Below are 24,957 nucleotides of genomic sequence, written 5' to 3'. Positions count from 1 at the left end.
GTTAGCAAAGATTATATTAATGCTTCAGATTGCATGTTTTTGCATATTCTTTCCCATGTTTGCCATATTCAGTTGTTCTTAGTCACAGTGATCCTTCTGAATTTGTAATTAGTCTGTGAGAAACCACTTTTTTTTTAGCCTACACTTAAGTACAGAGCAACAGAACTGAAAAGTAGATCAGTATGTATCTGATTTTGTTACCTGAAGACAAGGATACTGTAGTACTGATTAGAGATATTACAGGAAACAGTGACTCATTTGTGAAGCATTTTTATTCTAGAGGATGCTCGACATGATAACACTTGCAGTAGCAGGGTGTGGATCTGGCATAGCTCATTTGCCCAGTACATCTACGTTTATTGTAGCACTGCACTATTTGAGAATTTAGGACTTGTTCTTTAGAGTGCTGTGATGCAGTACTTCTGTAAGATAGGGAAAACCTAACTCAATTGTACAGAGAATGGAAGTACTTTAAGTGATTCATTTAGACATGCATGAAAGTTTTGTGTCTAAACTGTGAGCAGCCACCACTGCGTCCCACATGATAGACACGACTGCTCTCTAGGAGAACTCATGTTATTGTTAAAGAATAGAATTCACATTTCTGAACACAGAAATGAATTTTAGCTGTCTTTTGAGTTATGAAAATAAAAATTCAACTGACTGAAAGAAAAAAGATGCATAAAAATATTCATATTTCCATCCTGAAAATGTGAGGGTATTCATAAGTAATGGTTGCTGGTGCATGATAGAGTTTGTTGAATAAAACTAGTTAAATGTATGCACATATCTGCCAGCATCTGAGTATTTTTATCTGTGATTAATTTGTGAATAATTACATTGCAGGTTACAATGTTGTAGTACAGATTCCCAAAGGAGCAACAAACATTGATATTCTGCAGCACAGCTACTCAGGGAAACCAGAAGATGACAACTACCTTGGTAAGGGCCTCCAGCGTACAACACTGACAGATCATAGTTTTCATGCTCATGTCAGAAGTCTGCTGTAGACACATGTTGTCAGAAGCTTGATAAAGTCTTTAGAGCAAATGTGTAATTACATTGTATCATCACTCACTTGACTCTCTCAGTAGGTGTTAATTTTAATAATAATGAGATGATGGTAGGTTTCTGATTCTTGAATGTCTCATTTGTCAGAAAAGACAAGTTATAGCATACTGTATGATTTTGTCAATTTTTGAGTTTGTTGTGGCCATGATAATTAAATCATCATGAGCCAGCTAAAGACTAATGCAGGCATTTGAGTTTATAAATATTGAAAACATATTAAGAAATGAAGCAGTCAGCAGACTTGCCAGATTTCTCATGTTTTTTCTATTTTTCTATCATGTCTGAGTATAAAGATGATATTTTGATAAATTTAATTATAAATTTATTAATTAATTTATTTATAAATTTATTTATAAAGTTGCGAGTAGGTGATAGAAACAAAGTAATCATAAGTGGATGATACCAAAGATCTTGGTTGTTTTATTTCACATTAATTATGTTACCTCTGAAGTGCGTGAGAGTATATTGATGCATAGTTTCTTTTTCCCTTTTTCCATTGTTTTATTAATGTTTACTTTGATATTCATCTTTGCTATTATAATGAAATGGTTATTATTATTTTGAATGCATAATAATTCCCTTTTTCTTACTTTAGAATTTACTTTTAATAGCTACTTAACTAAAAATAGCTCCAACAAATAGAAGAATGTGCACTGTAGAATAGGACAGAAATATGAATGATGTTTATTCTCTTCTTCAGTACCTAACTAAACTGATCTAAACCTAACTAAATTTGAAGTGTGTGCAGTACAGTCAGTACTCAGCTTTCAGCAAAACAAATATTATTAAACGTGTTATAGCAGAGAAATGACAACTGCTCAAATGAAAGCTGCTAATGGTTGGGATTGAATTCATTGATTAGAAAATATTTAATACAACTTTAAAATCTTACAAGTAGACTAAAACAAAGCTGTGTTGATGCAAAGATATATTTTTAGAAGTTTTGATAGACAAAATCTTCTAATTAAAATAGAAGCTTTATTTACGTATTTATTTTACTTACAGCGTTATCTGATATTCATGGGAATTTTATCTTGAATGGAAATTTTGTTGTAAGCATGTCAAAAAGAGAAATCAACATACATGGAGCAATTTTTGAGTACAATGGTTCAAATAATACAGTAGAACGAATTAACAGCACTGATAGGATTGAAGAAGAGTTAACTTTACAGGTGAATATTTATCTTTTTTCATGAATTTGAAAATTGGTTACATGGTCATTGTGTTCATAATCTTATGTCATGCTCAAATTTACTGAAAAACAGTTATTTTATCTCAATTAAGGTTTTGTGTGTAGGGAATTTATACAACCCTGATGTGCGTTATTCATTCAATATTCCAATAGAAGACAGAAGTGATCTGTTTACGTGGGATCCCTATGGACCCTGGCAGGACTGCAGCAGGATGTGTCAAGGTAGTGTGAATTCTTCTGACATCAGATCCAAAGAGCTGATGGCATTTAGGATGGGACTAGTCTTAAGTACTCAGATTTTGTTACGTCTGCTTGTAAGGAAGAAAGTCAGCATTTTCAGTAAACATCATGTGCATATAGCATTTAAGGGCAGAATGGTTTCACTTTTTCTCTTTTCAGTATAATTCTGTACCCAGAATTATGTTTGTGTTCCCTCCCTTTTTAACTATGGGAGTGGTTCATAGAAAATAGTTGAATCAAGTCTAGTGCATCCTTTATAATTGTATGCCTACTAAGATATATTTAGCAGCTTTTATAGTACTTCCAGATGGTGACTGACTGGTTTGCCTGGTATTTTTCATATGTATTTCTGTGTTTTGGTTATCTGCTACTTTAAATGGAGCTATTTGGAAATATAAATTTAAACCAATATTCCATATGCTATTACAGCCTAAAAATAGAGCCACAATATGTGTAAAGTGTATCTATGAAGTGTATGTGCTCAGATTTTTTTATAGATTCTCCTATTAGCAGGTGCTTTCCCATACTTGAGATAGATGGTGAATTTCTGCCAATTTTGAGTCAGGCTGAAGACATACTCATGTGCTATAGAAGCATAACATCTGCTAAGTGTGGTATTTCTCCAACCTGAAAGACTCCAGGTCTTTTAGGTACCTTGTGCTCAAACTTCCTGCTTCCTATAAGAAAGGATCGTGACCTCTTAGGTAACACAATGGCAAATGTGATTAGGATGAGACGGTTCTCACCAGGAAGGTAGCCAGCTGCACAGAGCAGCATATTTCAGCAGAAGTCACTCTATACAGAGAGTAATGCTAATGGGGTACCTCAGCTAAATTCCTAAATGATGAATGAAATGCATTATTGTAAAAAGGCTCTCTTATTTCAACCTGCTTTTCACTTTTCTTCTTTTCAAGGTATTAGAAGAAGAAGAATGACGTGCATACGTAAAAGTGATCATGTGGTAGTGTCTGATCAAAGATGTGAACATATACCTCCTGTTCCAGATGTCTCTGAAGAGTGCAATACAGAGTGTGAATTAAGGTAAAAAGAGGTTCTTCACTAATTGAACATGTGGTCTTAACTTAGTTTTATTGATAGAAATTGAAATAAAGTAATTGACTGCTTTATTCTTCCTTCCACCACTCCCTCTCTTCCCATCATCCATCCCTTCTCCAGTCTTTCCCTCCTTTCTCAAATCTCTCTCTCTGTATGTAACTATGTATATAGTTGGTTTGTACATTAGGCCTACAGTTCAGTTCTGCAATTAAGTAGAATTAATGTGTTTTTTTCTAATTTATATTCATAAAGCTCAAGAAAATTGTATTACTGAGCAGAATACATTTTTCACCAGAACTGTAACTGAAACTAATTTGAAACACAGGTGTTTTTTTTTCCACTCCAAGAAAGCCCTCAATTAAGTGTTCAGAATATAAGGGTTAGAATTATAGCTTATATTTTTAAAAGTCACCTGGGAGATTTAGACAAAAGGTCCTTTAAATTTAAAAAGACGTTATTAAAATTGTGAGTTAAATTCTTTTATTTTGCTTTGAAAATTTCAGTCGTGACTAGCTATTCCCTAAAATGCAATTCTAGGTACTTTTCTCTGAGTGCTTAATTAACTTAATAAATCATAGTTAGCCTTTCTATAACAGTTTATCTTTGTAGGTGGCACAGTATTGGCAAAAGTGACTGCACATCAAAGTGTGGTCCAGGGTATCGATCTATAGAAATCCACTGCATGAAGTACTCTGTTTCAAAAGGACTCAGTGCTCTGGTGGATGATAGATACTGTGCTGATCAGCAGAAACCACCAACCAGAGAGCCCTGTCATGGTGACTGTATGTTAACAAGCTGGCACTACACAGAATGGTCAGAGGTATGAATTCAAAACCTTTGTAATTATAGCATTATAGTTCTAGTTAGTGTTTGTAGGAAATCTTGGTTTCTATTTATATATATTTTTCAGTTTAAATAACTAAAAGAAAATAATGCTTGACAAATCCAGAATGGTCCAAGGTACAAATTCAAAACCTTTTAGCATTAGACTTCTAACTAGTGTTCATAACAACTCTCGTTTTTTTCTGAATATATATTTTTTATTTTAATAACTGAAAAAAAAAAAATGTTATACAAATGAGATGTTTTTGGAAGAGCTAATGCCAGACTCTGGTTTTTGGTATAACTGCTCAACGTAATTCCTCATATTCTTGTAAGAAACTCTAGCTGTCTACAGAGTTCACCGCTTGTATTTAGAAGTCAGCAGAGGATATCAGGGCATATTTTATTTGGAGCCTTAATAATTTAGTACTGTGTGTACTGGAGGAAAAGAATAAGTACAGTTTCAGCTTTAACCTTTGTTAATGAGTTTTGTCTTCTTTGCTAAACAAGGTGCCAAATTTATCTCAGGTGAACACAGTGACAATGTATAACTTTGATGTCTAACACTTTTTATATTTATTTGTCTAATACTGTGCTTTTCACCTCTAAGACTGGTAACCTATTTTGACCTGTGTTTTTTGTGCTATGCTTCCTATTTCATAATATCATCTGCAGTGTTCCAGGAGCTGTGAAAGAGGCATCAGAACCAGAGAAGCTTTCTGTTTGAACAACTTGGGTCGTCACCTTCCTGACAGGGAATGTCAGGAACTTCCAAGAGTTGTAACACAGAGTTGCAATGAATTCTTGTGTCCAAGCTGGTCTGCTAGTGAGTGGAGTGAGGTAATGAATCATGTAAAGTTTAAGACTCCTTTGGGCCTGATCATCAATATAAAAGTAATCTGAACTGTGTTTTGTTCTGATTATTTTGGGACATGTGAAAGTTAAAATTCTTCAGTTATAGGACTGTGCTGATATGCCTCTCAGGTGTACAGATGGCATGAGAATTTCTGAAAACCACACCCAGATTTAATTTTTTTCATAAATTTAGTTACATTAAAGTGATGTAGCAAAAGCTCCTTTATCTGGTCAAACATGTATTTTCTTCTGAAGCAATGAACCTTCAGCCAACTGAAGAGCAGATTTATATCCATTTCATTGTAGATTTTATATATGTAATAGAATGATGGATGGCTTAAACAGGTTCCCAGTTCCCAGAAAGCTGTGACATGTGCACTCATATTTTAACTGTTTTTATTCTATGTAAAATAAGAAAGTTGTACTTTGTTTTCATATTTTATAGCTTTAGAAACTTGATAGTGATTATTAATGTTATGTGTCTGAGTTGATGTTTACTAGAAATGGAAAGCTCACAAAAGAGCTAGTTCTGTTGCATGACATACACGGAATATTTTTGTGAATTATGTAATCTTCAAAATCCTGCAGCTTGCTATAAAAAAGTGAAGCCTTTACAGCTTGATTATTAACATTATTTTATAGTGCCCTGTGACATGTGGCAAAGGAATGAAGCATCGACAAGTATGGTGCCAACTTAATGATGAACAACTGAGAGACGATTTCTGTAATCTGAATGATAGACCAGGATCAGTAACACCTTGTGAACTTCCTGAATGCGCATCTTGGCAAGTAGGGCCTTGGGGAGCAGTGAGTACATAAGTATTTCTGGCTTTTTGTTACTATTTTAGACCATGAATGATTACAGAACAACACCTTTTATGTATTTTAATTGGGACTTAAGCAGCTGTTTGAAGGTGTATTGGTTCACATATTTGTTTGGTTCTATTGACTGTCTAGCCTGTAATTTAGAAATGCCCTCATGTAAATTAAATGCTTCAAATAGCCACTAGTCTTGAGCCTTAATATAAAAAATTATTAATGATATTTCTCATGAACATGTTTCATCTCCAAAATAATGAAAATGTAGATAGCATAGCATTCAAATGAATGAGAAAAGTAAAAGACCAAGTATTTGTAGTTGCATCAGCACGTTTAACTTCTAGCTTGAATTAAGATCATTGAAGTATATATGCTAAATAATAGCAAACAAGAAATTTGTCCCAGTCTGTTGCACACCCTCCAACATACTGCAGAGGGCAGAGTGGGAAAAAGAGGAAGTGGTGATATTTTGCAAGTACTGTTGTGCAATAACCAAAATAACTGGTTTGTTGTGAATGCTGTTTTAACACCATATGGTCTGTTGTGAAGAAATTTACCACCATCCCAATACATATTCCTATTTATGCTAGAGAGAGTTTTAAAATTGAAAATGTAATGAAAAAATAATTTTGTTTAAACATAGTGCTATTTCAAGTGTGTGACATTCTTAACAGTGTACTGTAACGTGTGGACGTGGATACCAGATGCGTGCAGTCAAATGTGTTACTGGGACTTACAGAGTTATTTTGGATGATGACAGAGAATGTAATGCTGCTACTCGTCCCAGAGATAACCAAGTAAGTTAAGAAATAACTTCCAGTTGATTGAGCATTTTAGCTAAAAGCATCTTATCACAAACATTGTCTACTGACTTCTTGGGGAAACTTACAAGAAATGAGTTCTAGAATGAGGAAACTATATGCTCTTTTTCTGTGCTTCATATTTGACCTGGAGAATAATGTGGAAATTGGAGATTTGAAAATCTGATATATGTTGAAGGGATCCAAAGAACTGATTATTTGTAAATACATTTTTTTTAAAAGCTTCAATGTCTGGAATAAAGTAAGGTGACTTCTTGCTGTTATATTAAGTAATCACACCTAGCTAGATTGGAATTCTGTTCCAGAATTCTGTTTGTTCTTTAAAGATAGATGTATTTACTTGAGGAAAGCTTTGATAGTGGAAATAATAATTTAAAACTGTGTAGACATGAATTGTATATGGTTCAATATGGTATTAATATGGGTCTCTACACTTCCTCCCCATCTCTGTTTAATTACTTTATCACTCCTTAATTTAAATCTATTGTTTTTCAGATGAAATGTCTTCAGTAAGTCCGTGGGTTTGCGTATAAATGAAAGCAATTAATGTCAAATATGCTACATATTAGTTTGTTGATCTGGCTACCAGATTGCATTTACATGCAGTTAGGCAGGTCTCCTTATCTCTTGGAGGGCAGGCTCTGATTCTGATCTTATTTTTTTTGTTTGAGAGCAAAAGAAAACAGGGTATTGGGATCAGAATATACCTTGCACAAGTCACCAGCCCACTGATGGCTTCTTGAATAAGATTTCAAAATGTAAAAGCCAAGCAATGAGTACAAATTAATTTCCTCTCCACTCAAAATTGGTTTGAGTATGCTTCATATTTGGGGTTGTGGTACTTGTTCATCTGTTGACTGAAACTGAACGATTTATTGTTATTAGTAACTGAAGGTATAAAGGACAGCAGAGCTGCTTTTTTCTCTCAGTTCTGTACTGCACTCTGAAACAGAACAGTCATGTTCATGCCAACTGTCTCCAGCGAGCTACTAAATTTGGCTCTTTCTCAAACTGCATATATTAGCTCTTACTAATACAGAATTAATGTTAAATAGATTGTCTTCACCTCTCTATTTAAAACAAAACAATTTGTTAAAAATCTTTGAATAATGCCACTGAAAAGTAGATTTACTGGTTAATTAATCCTGACATATTGTAGTAATAGGGTCTACCTCATTGTGAGAGCCATCTGCTTTACATTTGGCTTTTCCTAAACTTAGATTTTGAAAGCCTTTTTTTTTTTTTTTTTTTTTTAAACCCCATAGGAATGTGAATTGCCCTCGTGTCCAGAAACTACAAAATCATGGACTACATCGTTTCCTCTAATCCATGTAGGAAAGGTGACCCAATGGCGATATGGATCTTGGACCCCAGTATGTAATGTAATGGTGATCACAGCTATCAGAGCAGTTCTCCATTCTTTCTCCCATTTTCTGTAAAACCGTTGTTATTATATTTTTCAGACCAAAATCTGCTTGAGATAATTTTTAAAGAAATTCTGATATATTTTTTTTTTAAGAACACATTAGTTTTTTTAGAAGGAGATGGACACTTCCAGCCAATTCTGTGATTAAACCCAGCCAGGGAAAATAAAGGAAAAACAAAGGAATGGGATTTGAGGGGCTGGAATTCTGAGCAGACCAGTTTTGATATGATTAAGAGTGTTCAAGGAGATGTATTTTAAAATAATTGAGCAGTTTCTGAGAGTGGAAAACATCTTTCTTTCAAAAATATGATTTAAATCTTGTACGTGAGTAACATATTAAATTGTTTATGTTTTTAAAGATCCAATTACACACAACTTGTAAAATAAGTGACACAGACCCAGCTGATATATGCACTTTGTTTAACCAAAGAGTGTTTAATTTTCATAGTGATGAAAATTAGTTCTATTTGACAGAATTATAAAACTTTAAAATCATGTGTAAAAATGTACCTGTCTGTTAATCCCTTGAGGTTCTTAATGAGGCATATAGCAATTACATCTTTGCTGAAAAGGCTTTAATAGAACAGTAGTAAAGAGTGCATAGAGTGGAGCTACATAGAGGCACTCTACTAAATCCCCATGGTACTGTTTAGCTATAAAGACATCTAAAGGGGCTCAATGGATTCTGTTAATATGAACTAGAATGTGATTACCAGGTTTTTATTACATCAGTTCATGTAAATATTGCATCACTATGGAACAACTAGATCATTCTGGAAGCTGCTCTCTAAAGTTTCTATTGTTAGTAAATTTAAAAATTCCCTTTGCAACTGTATAATGATTCCATATGAGAGTTTAAATGCTTCCTCTTAAATGTGCTGAATTACTTTCCAGTAAGGCTCAGCACTTCAGTTCCAATCCTAAAGGAATTCTTAAGACCCAAACCACCTAGCAATATTCACTTCTTTCCCAAGTGCATGGCTCTGTATTTGACACTCAGGTGTCACTGAGAGTTGGAAGTCTGGTTGTCAGTGATTAATATTAAAGTCAAGCTGATACTAAGCTATGCTAGCATTTTTGATGCTTGCATGATCTCTCTTTGATCGCCTGGAATGCAGTTAACATGGGTTGTTCTCTGACAGTGTTCAGCATCCTGTGGGAAAGGTGATCGTGCTCGTTATGTGAGCTGTAGAGATGCTCATGGAGGAATAGCAGATGAGTCTTTCTGTGCTCATTTGCCACGTCCAGCTGAGGTTTCAAGTTGCTTTAGCCCATGTGGAGAGTGGCAAGTTGGAAACTGGTCCCCTGTAAGTATTGCTCAGATTGTTGTTCTTGTTTTAAATGTGTAAAAAATTGGAATTTCATATTTTGTACATGCATGCATCCTTTGAAACAGAAAAGTATATGTTTTGTATTGTCAAATGTAAATGTCTTTGGTTATTAGCTATCAGTGTTCTGTCACAAACATTGGATTAATTTTTGGTCAGTGCACAGTTACGTGTGATAGTGGAATAATAACAAGACAAGTTATCTGTGTCAACTACCATCAACAAATCAACGAGAATTACTGTGATCCTGAAGGCCGTCCCTCTAAAGAACAAGAATGTAACATGCCACCATGTCCACCAGTTTATCATACTCCAAAAATACACGAGCATCCAAGTCATTTTCCAGAAGCAGGTTACCCTCCAATACATCATCCGCTAGACAATATGAACCAGTGGAATCATCCTTCTGTAGGAGGATATCAATGGAGAACTGGACCCTGGGGAGCAGTAAGAAAATTTTGTTTTTCTATATTAATTTATCTCAGTTGTGTATATACATTTGCAGAAATGTTATCGCAGTACAGAGTTGATGAAAAGCACATTGTTTTAAAAAGTACCATTATGAAAAATATATTCAATTTAAAATCTGGCTTTTGTGCAATTTCAACTTTCAGATACTTCTACATAATAATTCCTATTTGCAAATTTCCAGTTTTGAATGGTAATATATTTTTTTCAAGTTGTTTTAACCAACACAGTATACATTTTTTTAATGATACAACAGTGATATTTGTCTTTCCATGTTTTGGTAGTGCTCTAGTACTTGTGCTGGTGGATTTCACCGTCGAGTTGTAGTATGTCAAGATGAGGAAGGAAGAAGTGCTAGTTTCTGTGATGAGGCAAGTAAACCTCCAGAGTCAAGACACTGTGATTCTGGACCCTGCCCACGATGGAACTATGGAAACTGGGGAGAAGTAAGACCATTTCATTTTCAAGAGGAAATATCACTGCATAAGCTTAGAAATACTATCAAAATAATTTGAATGTGAATCAAACCATTCTTTTAAGTTTTAAAAAATAATGAGTTTCAACGTGTTTATTTAAAATTTGTTCTTTGATGAAATCCAGTATACATATAGGTAGCATAAAAATAAGTCTAAAAGAAGTAAGTATTCTATGTTAAAACTGGCTTATCTGGCATTCTAAGATAACCTCTTATGTTTTATGCCCACTTCTCTTATTCTTGATACATTACTATCTAGAAGCCTAGAAAGTAAGACAAAATGAATGATATTTTATTTCCTGTTTTGGCCAGATCTAGCCATTTAGTTCTCAAGGCCAGTCTGAGTGTCATGTTGTTTTATGTTTATTCTCACAAATAGTTATTTTTCTTTGGTAGGGTAGACTTTCTGTAACAGATGTTTTATAGACAGTCACTTGATTAACTATTAAATTGTAGTTTTGTAAATGTTTTGGTGAAAGAATAGTTTTTTCTTTATACAAACTTAAGCTGTACATCCTTTTTTATGAATTGGATACCCAGGGAATGCTACAGAAGACATAGTAAATAATAGCATGTATTTATTATCACATTAATAGTATTTGATGACTTGTAACAAAAATTCTGTATATAAAATTGTATGTTTTAGTGTACTCAAACATGTGGAGATGGAATAAAGACAAGACTGGTGATTTGTCAGCTTCCTACTGGCCAAATGCTGGGTGATCAAAACTGTGAAATTCTAGACAAGCCACCTAATATGGCACAATGTAATGTGCATTCTTGCCCTGGTGATGTTTCATGGCATCGGGGACCATGGAAATCGGTACGATAGCATTCACTGATATTTTCTGCTTTCTGTTCTTTCTGTCACCCTATTTCCCCATGGCTTTTAAAAGTTGTATTATTATTTTATTTGGCAACAATGAAATAATAGTGCATGTGGAATGTAGTCTGTATTTTTGTTAAGCAAATGCTCCTGCTGTCATTAAATTAAATGGGAAATAGCCTTTTAATTCAGTGGGACAGTTCCCACTGTCATACAGAGCATTTTGAAAATTAGCATGAATAATTATCGCTGATAGTGATACCTACTGGGTTGATCTGTTCTGAAGAGTTATGTTTGATCTGTTCTAATTTAAAAGTATATGCTGTAATTTATACAGCAGTATTACCTGCATATTTATATTTGTAAAAAACAAACAAGTCTTTCTAGTACTTAACTTTTCTCTAATAGTATATTTAAATATAATCTGTCTCACATATCTATATTACACTTTGTCATGAAACAGCATTTTACTCCATATTGAATGTACATTTGTGTATAAAGGTTTATATTTGTGGTTTTAAAACAATGACTAATTAAAGTTGTCTATGTATAATTATGTATGTAACTATAATATGTTATTGTCTAGTTGTCACTGTCTATTAATGTATTAAAATCACTGCAGTAATTACTATTAATCTTTAAAATTGCCACTAGCAGATAATTAACATAAAGAAGTAACCGTAGCATACTCTGCAAAAGAGAGAACATTATATTCCTTCGAGCTATGGATGTGACAACAATATTTATTAATTATTGTGCTCAATTTTAAAGAGATTAATGGCAATCAAAGGTGGTTGGATCTAATTCTGATTCCATTTGAAATTATTCCAAAACTGTCATTAACATCTCTGAAGGATGGGCTAAAGATATAATTCTTTACATTTATCTTAATTAATAAAATTATATAATTTGGTTCTTTGAATTACCATAGAAACTTTTTTTTTAAATATTGTCCAATTTCAAGTTTGAATAACTGATTAGTGTTTATATAATCTGTTCTTATTTACTGCACATAGAGTTTACCATGAAATTTTGAATTAATAATATCTCCCAATTACTTCTTCCACTGTGCAAACAGAATTTTGGTTTTATGTTTAATGGATACCAGATTATCTCCTTTAGCTGTTATTCAGATAACTGGAAATGACTTACTGCTTACTAGTTCTAATTAATGTATGTACTTCAGGGGCCAAGAAGGTAAGCAGGGCTTACATACAGACTATGCTGTCACTTTTCTGTAGTTTAGCTGGTTTGAACGCTCCCAGTACACAACCTTCATGAGGACACCATGAAAGAGCAGTAACAGCTTTAGTCTCAGAAACACTGTTGTACCCTATCACCAACAGCACTGTCTAGCCTTTACAGTGGGTGGCTGACTCGTGATATGATGATTTGACCTTAGATTATGACTGTTCTTATCCTGTGCCTTTCTGGACTACAGTGTGCTCTTGTACAGGGTGCTGTTAATGGCTAAATGTTCTCTAGAGGCTAGGATCAACAAGTGTGTCATATCTATACTTACTCTTCTATATAAAGGTGGCAAGAACCAGATAAATCACTATTCATATTTTTGAGTAATACTGACATCTGGGAACCACAAAGTTTTAGACCTTTGTGTCTGCCAGTGAAATTCTGTGTCAAAACTAAACTAGAAACTGAAATACGAGATTTCATACGTGCACTGTAATTTCCCATAACTAATTGTGCTGTCTTTGTCTTCTGGCATAAATACAATAGGTGGAGAGGGAGATTGAAAGCAAGGGAATTTTTAAGCACTGGCTTCATGTGGGATAACTCTTTGACCTTGTTGAACACTGGTTTTGTCTCTGGCCCAGCCAGTTCAGAGATGGGTGTAAAAAACACTTAAAAAAAACCTTTTTCTCATTTAGCTCTAGTTTTTTTTTTTTTTTTTTTTTTTTTTAACCACATCTGAACTGAAGCTTTAGCTCTCTGATTATTCCAGGCTTTTCAGAGTTTCCTGTTGAATTTTATGTTCAAGTGGAAATAGATTCCCAATATCTGCAAAGATTTTTCTGGAATATATCCAGACTAGAGCAAAAACCTGATCCACAGTACTGAGGGACTATTCTGGCTTATCAGTTGTGTCTTTTATATGGACATGTGGTGCTCCATTGGTGCCTGTCCTATGTTTAGAGCATAACATGAATTTTGCTTGTACTTTTGAAGAATTTTAAGGTTCAAATCAGTGAAAGTTAGTCATGTTCTCTAAAGCAGCTATTCACTGTTCTCTCTTGAGGTCTATTACCTGCAGAAGTACCAGGTATTTGACTTTGTTAGTCTTTAAATCACTTCAGACCATGATGAGCTGGCATCTAGTGATTTGTAATGCATGGCTGCTTGAGCAAGTTTAATTCTTCGAAGGAAAGAAAAGTGATTAAAATTATTCAGAGTTAAGTTCTTCAAAACAATGTTTATCTTTCAAAGCAATAAATGAAAATCTTGAATACCCATTTCCTTATCTGAATTTAATGGTAACATTCAGAGATATGAGAGGGCGGGCAAAAGTACTTCTAGTGTTTGCTCAGGGAGGAAAGGCTATTGCAATGTCCAGTACACACTTACAAAGCATTTCTTCTAGGACTTTTTAGCAGTAAATTTTGAGGATTATAATTATGCAATAGAAATAACAATCCTGGATGCAGAAATTTCTGTACTGGTTTTTATTTCAAAAGAGGCATCTTTTGACTTCAGAGAATTAGATAATTACTGATTAACTTTAATTCCATGCTATTGATGTAATGAACATTACAAAAACCACTTAGCACGGATTCAGAATGTCAAAGTGAGATATGCAACATGTTAGGTTAAAGTATCTTTCTACCATCAGTGCAAGCTAGATACTTCTGTTTTAGGATAATAAGCTTGTTTATACTTAGATAGCTCTAACTCAGAAGCAAGAAAATTTATTCTTGTGTGGGGAAAAAAAAAAAACTTCAGCTAATGTTCAATTCTGTTCCAAAAATTACCATTAAAAATATTTATAGTTCTTCATCTCGGGATAATGCTTTGTGTACATACATTATGAATAATAAGCTGCTACTAATTGTACAGCAGGAGAGAAGAGGTAAATTATTTATGGCTCAAACATAAATTAATGAAAGCAATTATTTAATTAATTTTATTCAGAATCAGAAACATTGACTGAATTTTTGAAACTTTGATTCAGTCCATAATGTACATATTTGTAACATCCAAACCAGAGAAGTACTCTGGTTTTACAGGTAAGATTGCTAGGAAACACACCCTTTTCCTTGTAAGATTAATTCATTTCATCTGGAGGTCTTGGAGAGATTTAACAATGTTTTATTTGTAGAATGTAGCTTACTTTTTTGGCTTTTTTTTTTTTTTTTTTTTTCCAACCAGGGATGCTGTTCCTTTTCTTCTGTCTTTGTATCAAATTTCAGAGAAAATGGAGGGAGTTTACACACAGTCTCTGCTCTCAAGGGACTCTCAATGATTGCCTTGTGTGAGACACTGGAACAGGTTGCCCAGAGAGGTGGTGGATGCTCCATTCCTGGAGACATTCAAGGTCAGGCTGGACCAGGCTCTGAACAACCTGATCTAGCTGTGTGTGTGTAGGTGTCCCTGTTCCTTGCAAGGCATTTAACTAGATGACCTTTAAGGATCCCTTCTAGCTCAAACAATTCCACAGTGCTATGAGTATTGATGACCATTCCTAATGTAAGTGAGGTTGATATGATATTATAGAAACATCCCTGAATTCAAATATTTCAAGATAATATTTTAGCCTGATTGGCTTGGATCTAAGTACACTACCTTAATTTTGGTACATGCAAATTATGATACATATATATTTTGCTGTGTACACATTTATAATGTGTTTATAAGTTAAATAATACTTGAGGTAGATAGATTATTTGTGTAGCTGCTTGTTTCAATGGAGTTGCACCACCAGTAAACTTGGCTTGTGGATATTTCCCTCTTAGACTGTTCTAGTCTTTGATGAAGGGATTGAAGCAATGATCCAAAACTACACAAAAGAATGAGTAAATTACAAGCTACAAAGTATGGAAACCATATGTCACATTATCTAATGTCAAGAAAAATTCCATAGCATTCTGACAGCTGCCTAAGTGTGGTTTGTTCTAATACAGGTTTTTTATTGTGTTCCTCCCTATTTTTAACAATTCATTGTTGGGTTTTTGTGTTTAGTCCGTGTGGTAATACTTGAGATTTATTGCATTTTTTTTTTATCATAGTGCTTTTCTGTCTTAATGATGAGAAGTTTTTTACAACAAGCATGAAAAGGGAAAGTATTACAGATTTGCAGATATTTTAAAACTATCCATAATGAATGACAAGATTTAACAATTTTCTCCTAGAATTCTTTTGGGACAATCTGTCTTTATTTAGTTCAAGAATACTGTGTTGTCCCATACCCAGATGCTTCAGCATTCTTAGCCAAACAATTGTCCAACAATTACCTGACAGTATTTTATGCCAGAATACAATCAAGTCATCAGTTAGTCAGTTAAATGGTTAAGATGTAACAGACTTCAGTGCATGTACATGTAGTCTTGCAAAGTTTTCATGAATTACACCAACGTAAATTAACTGTACTAGAGAATCAAATGCTCTAGTTAGCACACAGTAGACAATGATATTAACTAGAATTTTACATAGAAATCCAGTAACTGACATGTTTATCACACACCAGTAGTTTTCAGGGACTAAGGCCTGGTTGGCTGCAGAGGTTAACTTAACAGCAGATATGAGGACTTCCCAAGTGCTGGCTGCTTCCTCCCGTGTGAAATGCACTACTTGGCTGGGAAAGAATTTGACATTAGCAAGTTAAGGGATTTCTGGGGGAAAAGCCCTGGTCTGGTACCTGAACAAACTAGGTGATTTGAACATACTTTTTGTTTGACTCCTGATTCTGCTTTTAAGGTTTTTATGACTGACCAAATTAGCTTTTCTTAATGGAGGCTTTTTATGGAGACTTCACTTTAAGGATTATATTGAACTACTAACTGAAGCTTCTCCTTTAAATCTCAATTTCTTTTAAGATTTTGGTTTTTTTCTTTTGTTTAAATGGTCATACTTTCTAGCCCTTTTTCTTCTTGTGAGCTGGGATGTGATACATCCATCTTTTTGAAGTGAAGATGTATGAATAATTTGTCCTCAAGCTTTTCAGATAGCATTTGTTCTGTCAGATAATAATTTTAGGTTTCTTTTCTTAGTTACTTTAAAGTTCTAGAAAATATTTTCTGTGATGAAAGGGACCTTAATTTAAAAGTGAACAGATATGGCTTTCCCAAAAGTAGTGATTTTGCAGAGTGCTTTACATCTGTTCAAACACTATTAAAATAACAAAGCACTGACAACAAACCAGCCAGGTCAATTACACCTCGTATTGGTCTAGAAATCCAATGACCCAAGCAAAATGGTTAGTATTTTGCTAACTATTCAAATTACATTTTAAAAGTAAAAAATTCAGTTCAGGAATGTTAGATTTTTTTGTTTGATTATTTTTGTTGTCCTGTTTGGTTTCTATTTTTTGGGATAACAGTATAAATCTGGTTGTGTTGAGGTGTTTTGTTTTTATTATCACTCTTACAGATAATTATACTTAACCCTTTCAGAAGACAAACATGTTTGTTTGAAATTTTGATTAAAATAAGGTTTTTTTCCTCAGTCTTAATTTTTGTCATCTAATTTTGTCAGTGATTGACTTGTGATTTCACAGAAGTTTAGGCATATCGAGTGGATCAATTCCTCTTCTAAGTTAGCTTTAAGTGTCAGAAATTCTTATTACCCTTCAGACACATAATGTAATAGTCTCTAAAGTGGCTATTTTTCTAATTTTTCAGTTTTCTGTCAAGTTATTGCTTTGGAAGGATTTCCATAAAATCCTGTCTTTGCACTAGTGGAAGAAGCCAAGAGAATAAAATTATTTCTAAAAATTATCATTCCAGTCCTCTTTCAGTGATGTTATTGCCAGGCCTCCCATCAACTTCTGCAGGAGCAGAAACAGCCCAAACTTGCATAAGTAGAATGTGTATTTGTTTTCATTTTAATGCAAAAAAAAAAAAAAAAAGAAAAAAGAAAAAAAAAAAGATATGTATGATAAGTGCCTTCATTCGTTTTTCTAATGTGTAAAAAGTATTTATATCTTTGAAAATAATCTTTTATATTAAAAGGGAATTCAGGATCAGTGAACTTGGTTTTCAAAACCAGCTTCAGCCTTATACCTCTACTTCTGCTGCTGCCTAACGTCAAACTTCAGAATACCTCATTACCAATACAGCACATTTATTTAATATCCCACTGGCTGAAATCTTAATGTTAGCATATGCTATTCATTTTTAAAAATTCTGGAACTTGGGAGTGTCTTTTCAGAGATAATTGATAACATATGTCACTACCCAAGTAATGTCATAGAACAGGCTGGGGATAGTGGATTTCTTTTAGGGCAGTTCTGAATGAATACGAAAGAAAATAATTGTTTCAGAAATTCAAAAACAAATATTTATGTGTATTGTTCAACGTGTTTAGAGGAAATGTCTCCATTTTGGTGCTATGCTGCCTGTATAGCTTGAAATAATAAATAAGTTGTAATGTATGTCTGATAATTTAATTTAATGGCTGTGATTTGTGTCTGTGAAATACAGTTGCATTTTAACCCTTCTTTTTCAATGCATGTTGTGTGGCTTTGTGTTTATATTTAACATGTCTTTTATTAAGGAATGCTAATGTTTAAAGTTCTTAAAAAAAAAAGGAACTAACTACTTTTGCTGAAAGTGTTTTTAGCACTGAGTAACTTTTGTGCGCAATGAACATCATATGATATTTTACTGACATTATTTTCATGGGGTTAAGCGTCTTTATAATTTCCTCTGTAAAAGATTAAAGATTGCTGTGCTGTAAAATTTGAAAAAGCTCCTAAAGTTGAACAACAACAAAAATGTGAACTTTGTTAGCGGTAAAAGCAGCAAGTGATCCTGTTGGACAATTAGACTGAAGGAGTTGATCTCTGATGATGAACTCATTGTCTCTGATGATCTTTGATTACAAAGCTTAAAGATAATGGCTATTTAACAACTTATGTTGCAGTTGTAATTTTACAGTACAGTCCTTCCTCCACTCAGTGACAAAAGACATGGAAAACTGAGGGTCATAACACAGTGCTCAACTCATATATTCTCAAAAAACTAAAGCACTCTTACAAGTTTGCATAGCTTTCAGGCCTTTCCTTTTGAAAAAGGACAAGTAAGAAGGTACCTAGTTGGAAAGCAAAATAAAACAAGGAATATCCCAGAAGAGGATGACAGGTGATCCTGGTAATCCTTAATACCATTCCTAAGTATTTATAGTCATTCATTGAAAATGAATCTAAGACTACTCAGACATTTATTTCTTTTTGTAGTGTAGGAACTTTCAGAAAAACTAACAGATTCTGGGTAGTCAGATCCATGGAAAAACCATTCTGAGCTGCCTGTGGCAGTTTTGAGAATCGCAGTCAATGCTCATTAATATTGCCCCAAAGTGTTTTGAAGCCAAATTTAAAAGCTATCAAACACAGACTGAAGCATTATATTGTTAAAAATTGTGAAGGTTAATACACGCATATTTTGTTTAGCTGGCATGCATTAGAATTGTCAAGAGATTCTGTAGCTCTCTATGATGAAAGTTCCCCATCCTGAGAAAATGGGTAACTGTGGGATATGGGCTACTCCACTAAGATAGGCCACTATGCTGATCAGTAGATGTGCTAGCATGAATGCATCTATGGCCCTTGCACTTCAGTGAGAGCAGGCTCAGGCACTTAGATTTCCTGATGATTTAGTCCTTCAGAAGCTTGCATATTTGCTAACATTCATGCACATGGCTGCATGCAGTGTTGGAAAGATTGGTCTGTAAGTAATTGAAAATATACAGAAGAATGTCTTAGGTTGAAGATAAACTGGAAGACACATACAAAGGTGGGTGAAATGTATTTTGTATTATCTACGTTATACTTGTAAGCTCATATTCTTGCCCAATTAATATTTAAAATGTGTTATTTTTCTCAATTCTTTAGCTGATATTTAGTTACATTTCTTAGAGTTATATTTTTGATGCTTTTAAGAAGTTTGAAATGTTTTTAACAAAACTGTGTCATCCCAGTATATACTGTTAATTTTACAACTTTTTTTGGAAATTTCATATACAAAACCTTAACTTTTAATCAAATGAAAAAAAGTGAAATGGCACATATGTATTTGGTATTGCTTTAATTTATGAGCTACTGTTTTGCTGCAGTTCACATGGTTGAAAATGATAAATCAGAGACTGCAGTTACTGAGATCCAGTGTTTCCTTCTGATCATATTTGCCTTTTTGCAAATCAGCAAAAATTGGTCTGCCATGGTGTGACTGTGTAATCTCATCTTTTTTGTATTCCATTGATTGAAAAGACCCTATATCTTAAGATAAAGTGAAGTTTAAAAAGTGAAAAATATATGAACAAATTATTTTTTCTGTGCAGCCCCTCTGTTTCTGAAAGTGTAGACCTCGCACCAGAGATCCTCTATCATTAAAAATAAGGTTCATCTTTTACTCTATTTGTAAAAAGTCACTCCTAATGAGCAAACTTTGCTGTTCAGTGAGAAGGCAGACTATGTCATTACCAGGCCTTTGCTCAATTTTCCCAAGCTTCTCAAGAGGCATGAGACTACAGCTGCACTCCCTGTGATGCACCCTTAAACCATGTCTTATTGTTACAGCAACCATGAATTCAGTTTGGGTTATAATTTTGGGTGGTTGTTTGCTTTTGTATGTGGATTGGTGCTGTGTTATTTTTGAGGTGGGTGGGTATGGTGGCACAACTGCTGATTTGACTGAGTACACCCCTTGTTCTCCCTTTGGGAAGTGTGTCTGGAAAGTTACCCATTTATTGGAAATGAGGGGGGGAAAATGCTTTCATTGTATTTCCTAAGGTCTCCTATCTCCATCTCTGCCTTCTTTCTTGATACTTGTTTCTTGTAATTTGTCTCCAGTGCTGCTGCCTTCACGTAATTAGGTAAAGGTGCTACTTGGATTATATGTTTGTGGGGAAAAAAAGAATGAATAAGACTTGCTGAATTCTAGCCAAGTCAAAATTTTACCATCTGCAACAATGCAGTGGTATACATGCCCATACCGAATATTTTTGGAGGTTCCTAAAGAACCCCAAGAGCAGAATTATCATTCCATCTTGTAAATTTAACACATGTGTATCTGTAGATTAAGATTTTTCAGAAAGAGTGAGGTTCTACCTCTGTTCCTGTTTGCCAGTCATTTCAGAAGGAGTGGTAAGGCAGAATTGTCTGGTTTTGTTCTTTGATTTCCTGCTGTTCTTGTATTTTTGCTTGTTGGTTTGCCTCAGCCATCTGTCTCTATTGTATATATCATTCAGCTGAAAGGTGATAAAAGTTAGACACATGTACCAGATACACCCTTACAGAAATGCTGATTGAGCAATGTAGCTTATCTGTCCCCTCCCCCACCTCCCTTGCTTCCCCCCCCCCAGCAAATATGTAAGCTGATCATATTTCTCATTGTTTTAATGTATGCTCTGATTAATTACAGCAATAATGTTACTCGAATGAGAGCTGATGGCAAAGTTCTTAGCTGAAGCATGTGCAGACCCTTCAGTGACACTTTGAGGCCTGTCTTAAGACCTGCACGTGAGATAGCAGATCTTGCCAAATGGCTGCTGAAAGGAGACAGAAATACCCATTGTTTTTCTGATTCTCATGTGGCAACCAGATGCAGAGGATTCTAATTGAGAGAAAGTATGGCAGGAAGAGTAACTATACATGATTTTTTACTGTAACAGAGAGATGAAATGGAGCCTATAAAAGAAGTGTTAAATGAGATACCAAATGTGATACGTTGTCATTGGTGAAGGAGAATACATTAATCACCTACTTGTGAAGTAGTGACTGCTATATTTAAATATTCAGAATTATCAAGAACACGTTAATAGCATCAGAAAATACCTTCAGTTAGCACAAGGCTTGTCTTTGCATCTCCCTGTTGTGAGATAGCACTAGCATGCCTCGCATGAACAGATGGATATTCTATAGGTTATGTTGTGTCCAAGTATCTAAGTGTCTTCTTAGAAGACTGAAACCTGAAAGAAAATAATATCTAGAGGAGAAGTCATGAATCTGAATACGATTTTGGACTTCAACTCAACTACTCTGTAAAGCGTGGTAATGTCCTCATTTTGTTTTTGCCCCTGTTCTGTTCATCTTGCTTTTCTTCTCTTATACCATGCCACAGTCTTCCATCAGCACTCACACTGAAATGTCCATAATCTTTGTGAAATGTTCTCTTTGTAATTGTTCTCCAGTGGCTTGGATTGTACTCCTATGAAAATGGGGAAATGGTAGCCTCTGTTGTGACCCATGTGAACTTATTCTTGTCCAAAATCAGTGTCAACTCTGGTTCCTTGTTATGAAATATTACCTGTGCTAAGATTTTCCTTTCTGAATCATACAATCAGGATTTTTTAGATTCCACATGGAATTTATATGAAAGGTTGCTGTTTCATTAATCTCAAGCTTCAGGTTTTTCCTGGCATAAGGAATTTTCACACTCCTTGTAGCAGCGGAGTATTGGAGTCACTTCCAAACAAATCAGGCACATCATTTTTCTTTTGAAAGAAAATGAGTTAGACTTTATCTAGAAAGAAAATTGTGTTCTCTTTTCATGGGGAGAAACATCTAGTCAGAATAACAAAGGCAGAAAATCACAGAGAAGTAGGGGTTGGAAGGGACCTCTGGAGATCCCATAGTCCAACTCCATTGCTAAAGCAGGTTTCCTAGAGGGAAATCACTAAAAAGATTTTGGAGGATTCAGTTCATATCTGAGCTTGTGTGAAATCCACTGTGCACATTCACACACATTGGTAAATTCTCTAGCTATAGAATGTATTTGTTTGTTTTAAAGCAGTTTCCAGAACAAACAGGAGAGTAAAGAGCATTCTGTCACTCCTGCAGATGTGATAGCTCTCATGGTAGCTTTGTATAAACTGGCTCACTCCCTGGAGAGCTAAGGAATTTCACTTGAAAAGACAAACATGAGCATGTCAATATCACTTACTAAATCTCCACAATAGAATTGTCCTTTATAAGCTGTAAACTAATTATTTCTTAAAATGAAAACCAACAATGTGTTTTACATTTGTAGATATAATAAACATACTTTGAAAATACAGGAGAAGTAGTTACATAATAAGTATAGTATGATCATTCACTTATGAAGAAATGTTTGCTGAATGTTTTTCTTCAGGAGGACAGCTGAAGTAGCGCATCTGTAAAATGCAGTACTTTGCACAATGAATCATTATTTGAGTTTACACTTGTACAAGTGAGGGCCCAACAGGATCTAAAGCTTGAGGCAGAGTAAAATAAAATACTCTGTAGCTGGCATCAAAAATGATACCAGCTTTAGGCAGTGATGGGCAAAATGGTGGTATCTGTCATAAGCAGAAAAGACTTGAAAGGGATTTCATACAACAGTCTTCTGTTTTGGTTTTACTGAGTTTGAGGTAGTGGGAAATGCTTTGCTGAGATGTCAAAAATAAGCCAGACTGAAACCTATTCACAAATTGAATGAAAAAATGATGTTCTGTGGATGATCATTAAGTGGCATTTCAGGAGTTACAATTTTGATTTTTCCAACAGCTGCACAGAATATGGCTGTTCATCTGCCATCTAGGCAGATTGCTGTTTTGCTGAAAGGTTTTTCCCTTATTAACACTACCTCCAGCTGCACAAGACAAAGAAATTTGGACCGCATGGTTGCAATTTTAAATGCTAAAATGCCTCTGTAGTATCATTAATGGAATTTGACTTCTGAAGGCAAAAAATCAACTTCCCTTCCCTTCGAGATCTGTCCTGATGGGACTGACTTTAATATAATGGAAAGGTTTGATCTATGTGTCTTTTTTTTTTTTTTTTTAATTGGGATGTCTTTGTTTTTAAGAGGAAGATGTTAACACACATTCCTAGTAGATTCCATATGGCTCTTCACATAGCAGCTTTGCCTTCCCGCTCTCTACATCAACCCTAGAAGGTTTGTCTTTGATCCTCTTTATTCCTTTTTCATCTCCACTTCTGTGTACGTATGTGTTTGTACTTTGTTTCTCATTTATACCCACCTCCACTGCTGATGAGGCCATAGCTGAAGTACTCAGTCCAGTTCTGCCATCTCTTCTCCCAGTACATGAGATACATTGGATATACTGGGAAGAGTCCTATGTAGGCCCAGGAAGATTTAAGGGGCTGGAGCACCCCTCCTATGAAAAAGGCAGAGAGAGTTGGGAATTGTCAGCTTAGAGAATGGGAGGTTCTGGGGAAAAAAATCTCTTAATATAAATAATACTTGAAGGAAAGGTGCAAATGGAGCCTGACTCTTTTTAGTGGTACTCAGTGCCGGAAAAGGAGAAATGGGCACAAACAAAAGCACAGATGGTTACCTCTGAACACCAGGCAGCACTGCCGTGCTGTGCAGTGATGGAGCACTGCCATAGGCTCGGAGACCTTCAGCACCCACCTGGACTTGGGCCTGGGCACCCTACTCTGGGTGCCCCTGCTGACAGGGGCTGGGGCAGACCAACCTAGAGGTCCCAAGCTCAACCATTCTGTGATTCTGTGATAGAATGCTGAATCAATATACTTGAAAAATATTTATTCAGAAGCTGGTCATTTTTTTGTTATCCTTCCAATGAAAGTTGAAACAAAACTGTCATTTCATGAGACAGACAAAGGCTGCCTATCCATGGAGCACAGAGTACACAGTCCTGCAGAAAAGACGTGGCTATGGAGAAGTTAGATGACCTCAGAAGGAGCTGCTGTTGCCTTTCATTGTTCTCAGCTGCAGCATTCAGACTCACTGTTAAATCATACTGTGGTGCACTCCACAATCTTGTACACACACACTGGGACTGGTCTGGTGTGCACAGGTGTTCACATGCATGATACACCCTGGAAGCAATGGTAACCAACGTAAGAATGGTAGAACACTGGTGTGTCAGGTTCCTACCCTGCTGTTCAGAGGACAAAGTCATTCTTAGCCTACCCTTCCTCCCTTTCATTGCTGTTGTTGCAACAGCAACTTCCTTAAAACTGGTAAAACAGATTTACAGACTGCAGCTGCAAGGAAGACTTAGTTAAATCATATCAAGGCAACTACGATAAATTTGATATAACACTGAACTTTTTTAATGATTCTATACTCAATGAGATAATTCAAAATCTGAAGTGTAACTTCTGTAGTTAACATGTGTAGCTTAGAAATAAAAATAAATCATATTCATACCTCCTGGAATTCAATACACTTTCTCAGGAGTGAGGGATTGCTTGGTCTTTTCTAGCCCTGGTCCTTCTGATTGTTTGAGTAAATTGTACAAGTGCTTGTGCTTGTCATAGTGAAGAGTTGTGACACTGAATCCGTGGATTCAGGAGGACCCAATCCCAGAGTCTGTGTTACTTCTGGACAGTATTCTACATGTTTGAAGGGAAGGATAACTTTGTGAATGATTTCAG

The 24,957-nt window shown here is 35.0% G+C and overlaps 1 protein-coding gene across 1 annotated transcript in view; it reads left to right on the top strand.

The window, feature by feature from the left end:
• Positions 1 to 24,957, top strand: part of ADAMTS20 (ADAM metallopeptidase with thrombospondin type 1 motif 20) — an 82,497-nt gene that overhangs the window by 41,878 nt on the left and 15,662 nt on the right. The window contains exons 16-28 of the mRNA XM_031589567.2: positions 847 to 942; positions 2,077 to 2,243; positions 2,356 to 2,485; positions 3,418 to 3,544; positions 4,169 to 4,379; positions 5,057 to 5,221; positions 5,879 to 6,043; positions 6,730 to 6,852; positions 8,142 to 8,249; positions 9,445 to 9,609; positions 9,790 to 10,077; positions 10,383 to 10,544; positions 11,220 to 11,396. Coding sequence (XP_031445427.2) covers positions 847 to 942; positions 2,077 to 2,243; positions 2,356 to 2,485; positions 3,418 to 3,544; positions 4,169 to 4,379; positions 5,057 to 5,221; positions 5,879 to 6,043; positions 6,730 to 6,852; positions 8,142 to 8,249; positions 9,445 to 9,609; positions 9,790 to 10,077; positions 10,383 to 10,544; positions 11,220 to 11,396 — 2,084 coding nt within the window. The remainder of the gene's footprint in view (positions 1 to 846; positions 943 to 2,076; positions 2,244 to 2,355; positions 2,486 to 3,417; positions 3,545 to 4,168; positions 4,380 to 5,056; positions 5,222 to 5,878; positions 6,044 to 6,729; positions 6,853 to 8,141; positions 8,250 to 9,444; positions 9,610 to 9,789; positions 10,078 to 10,382; positions 10,545 to 11,219; positions 11,397 to 24,957) is intronic.

This window comes from Phasianus colchicus, chromosome 1 (genome assembly GCF_987193195.1).
Source record: "Phasianus colchicus chromosome 1, bPhaCol1.hap1.1, whole genome shotgun sequence".
In the NCBI taxonomy this organism is placed as follows: Eukaryota; Metazoa; Chordata; class Aves; order Galliformes; family Phasianidae; genus Phasianus; species Phasianus colchicus.
The sequence above is the reverse complement of the archived record's forward strand: the minus strand, read 5'-3'. Positions and strand labels throughout refer to the sequence as shown.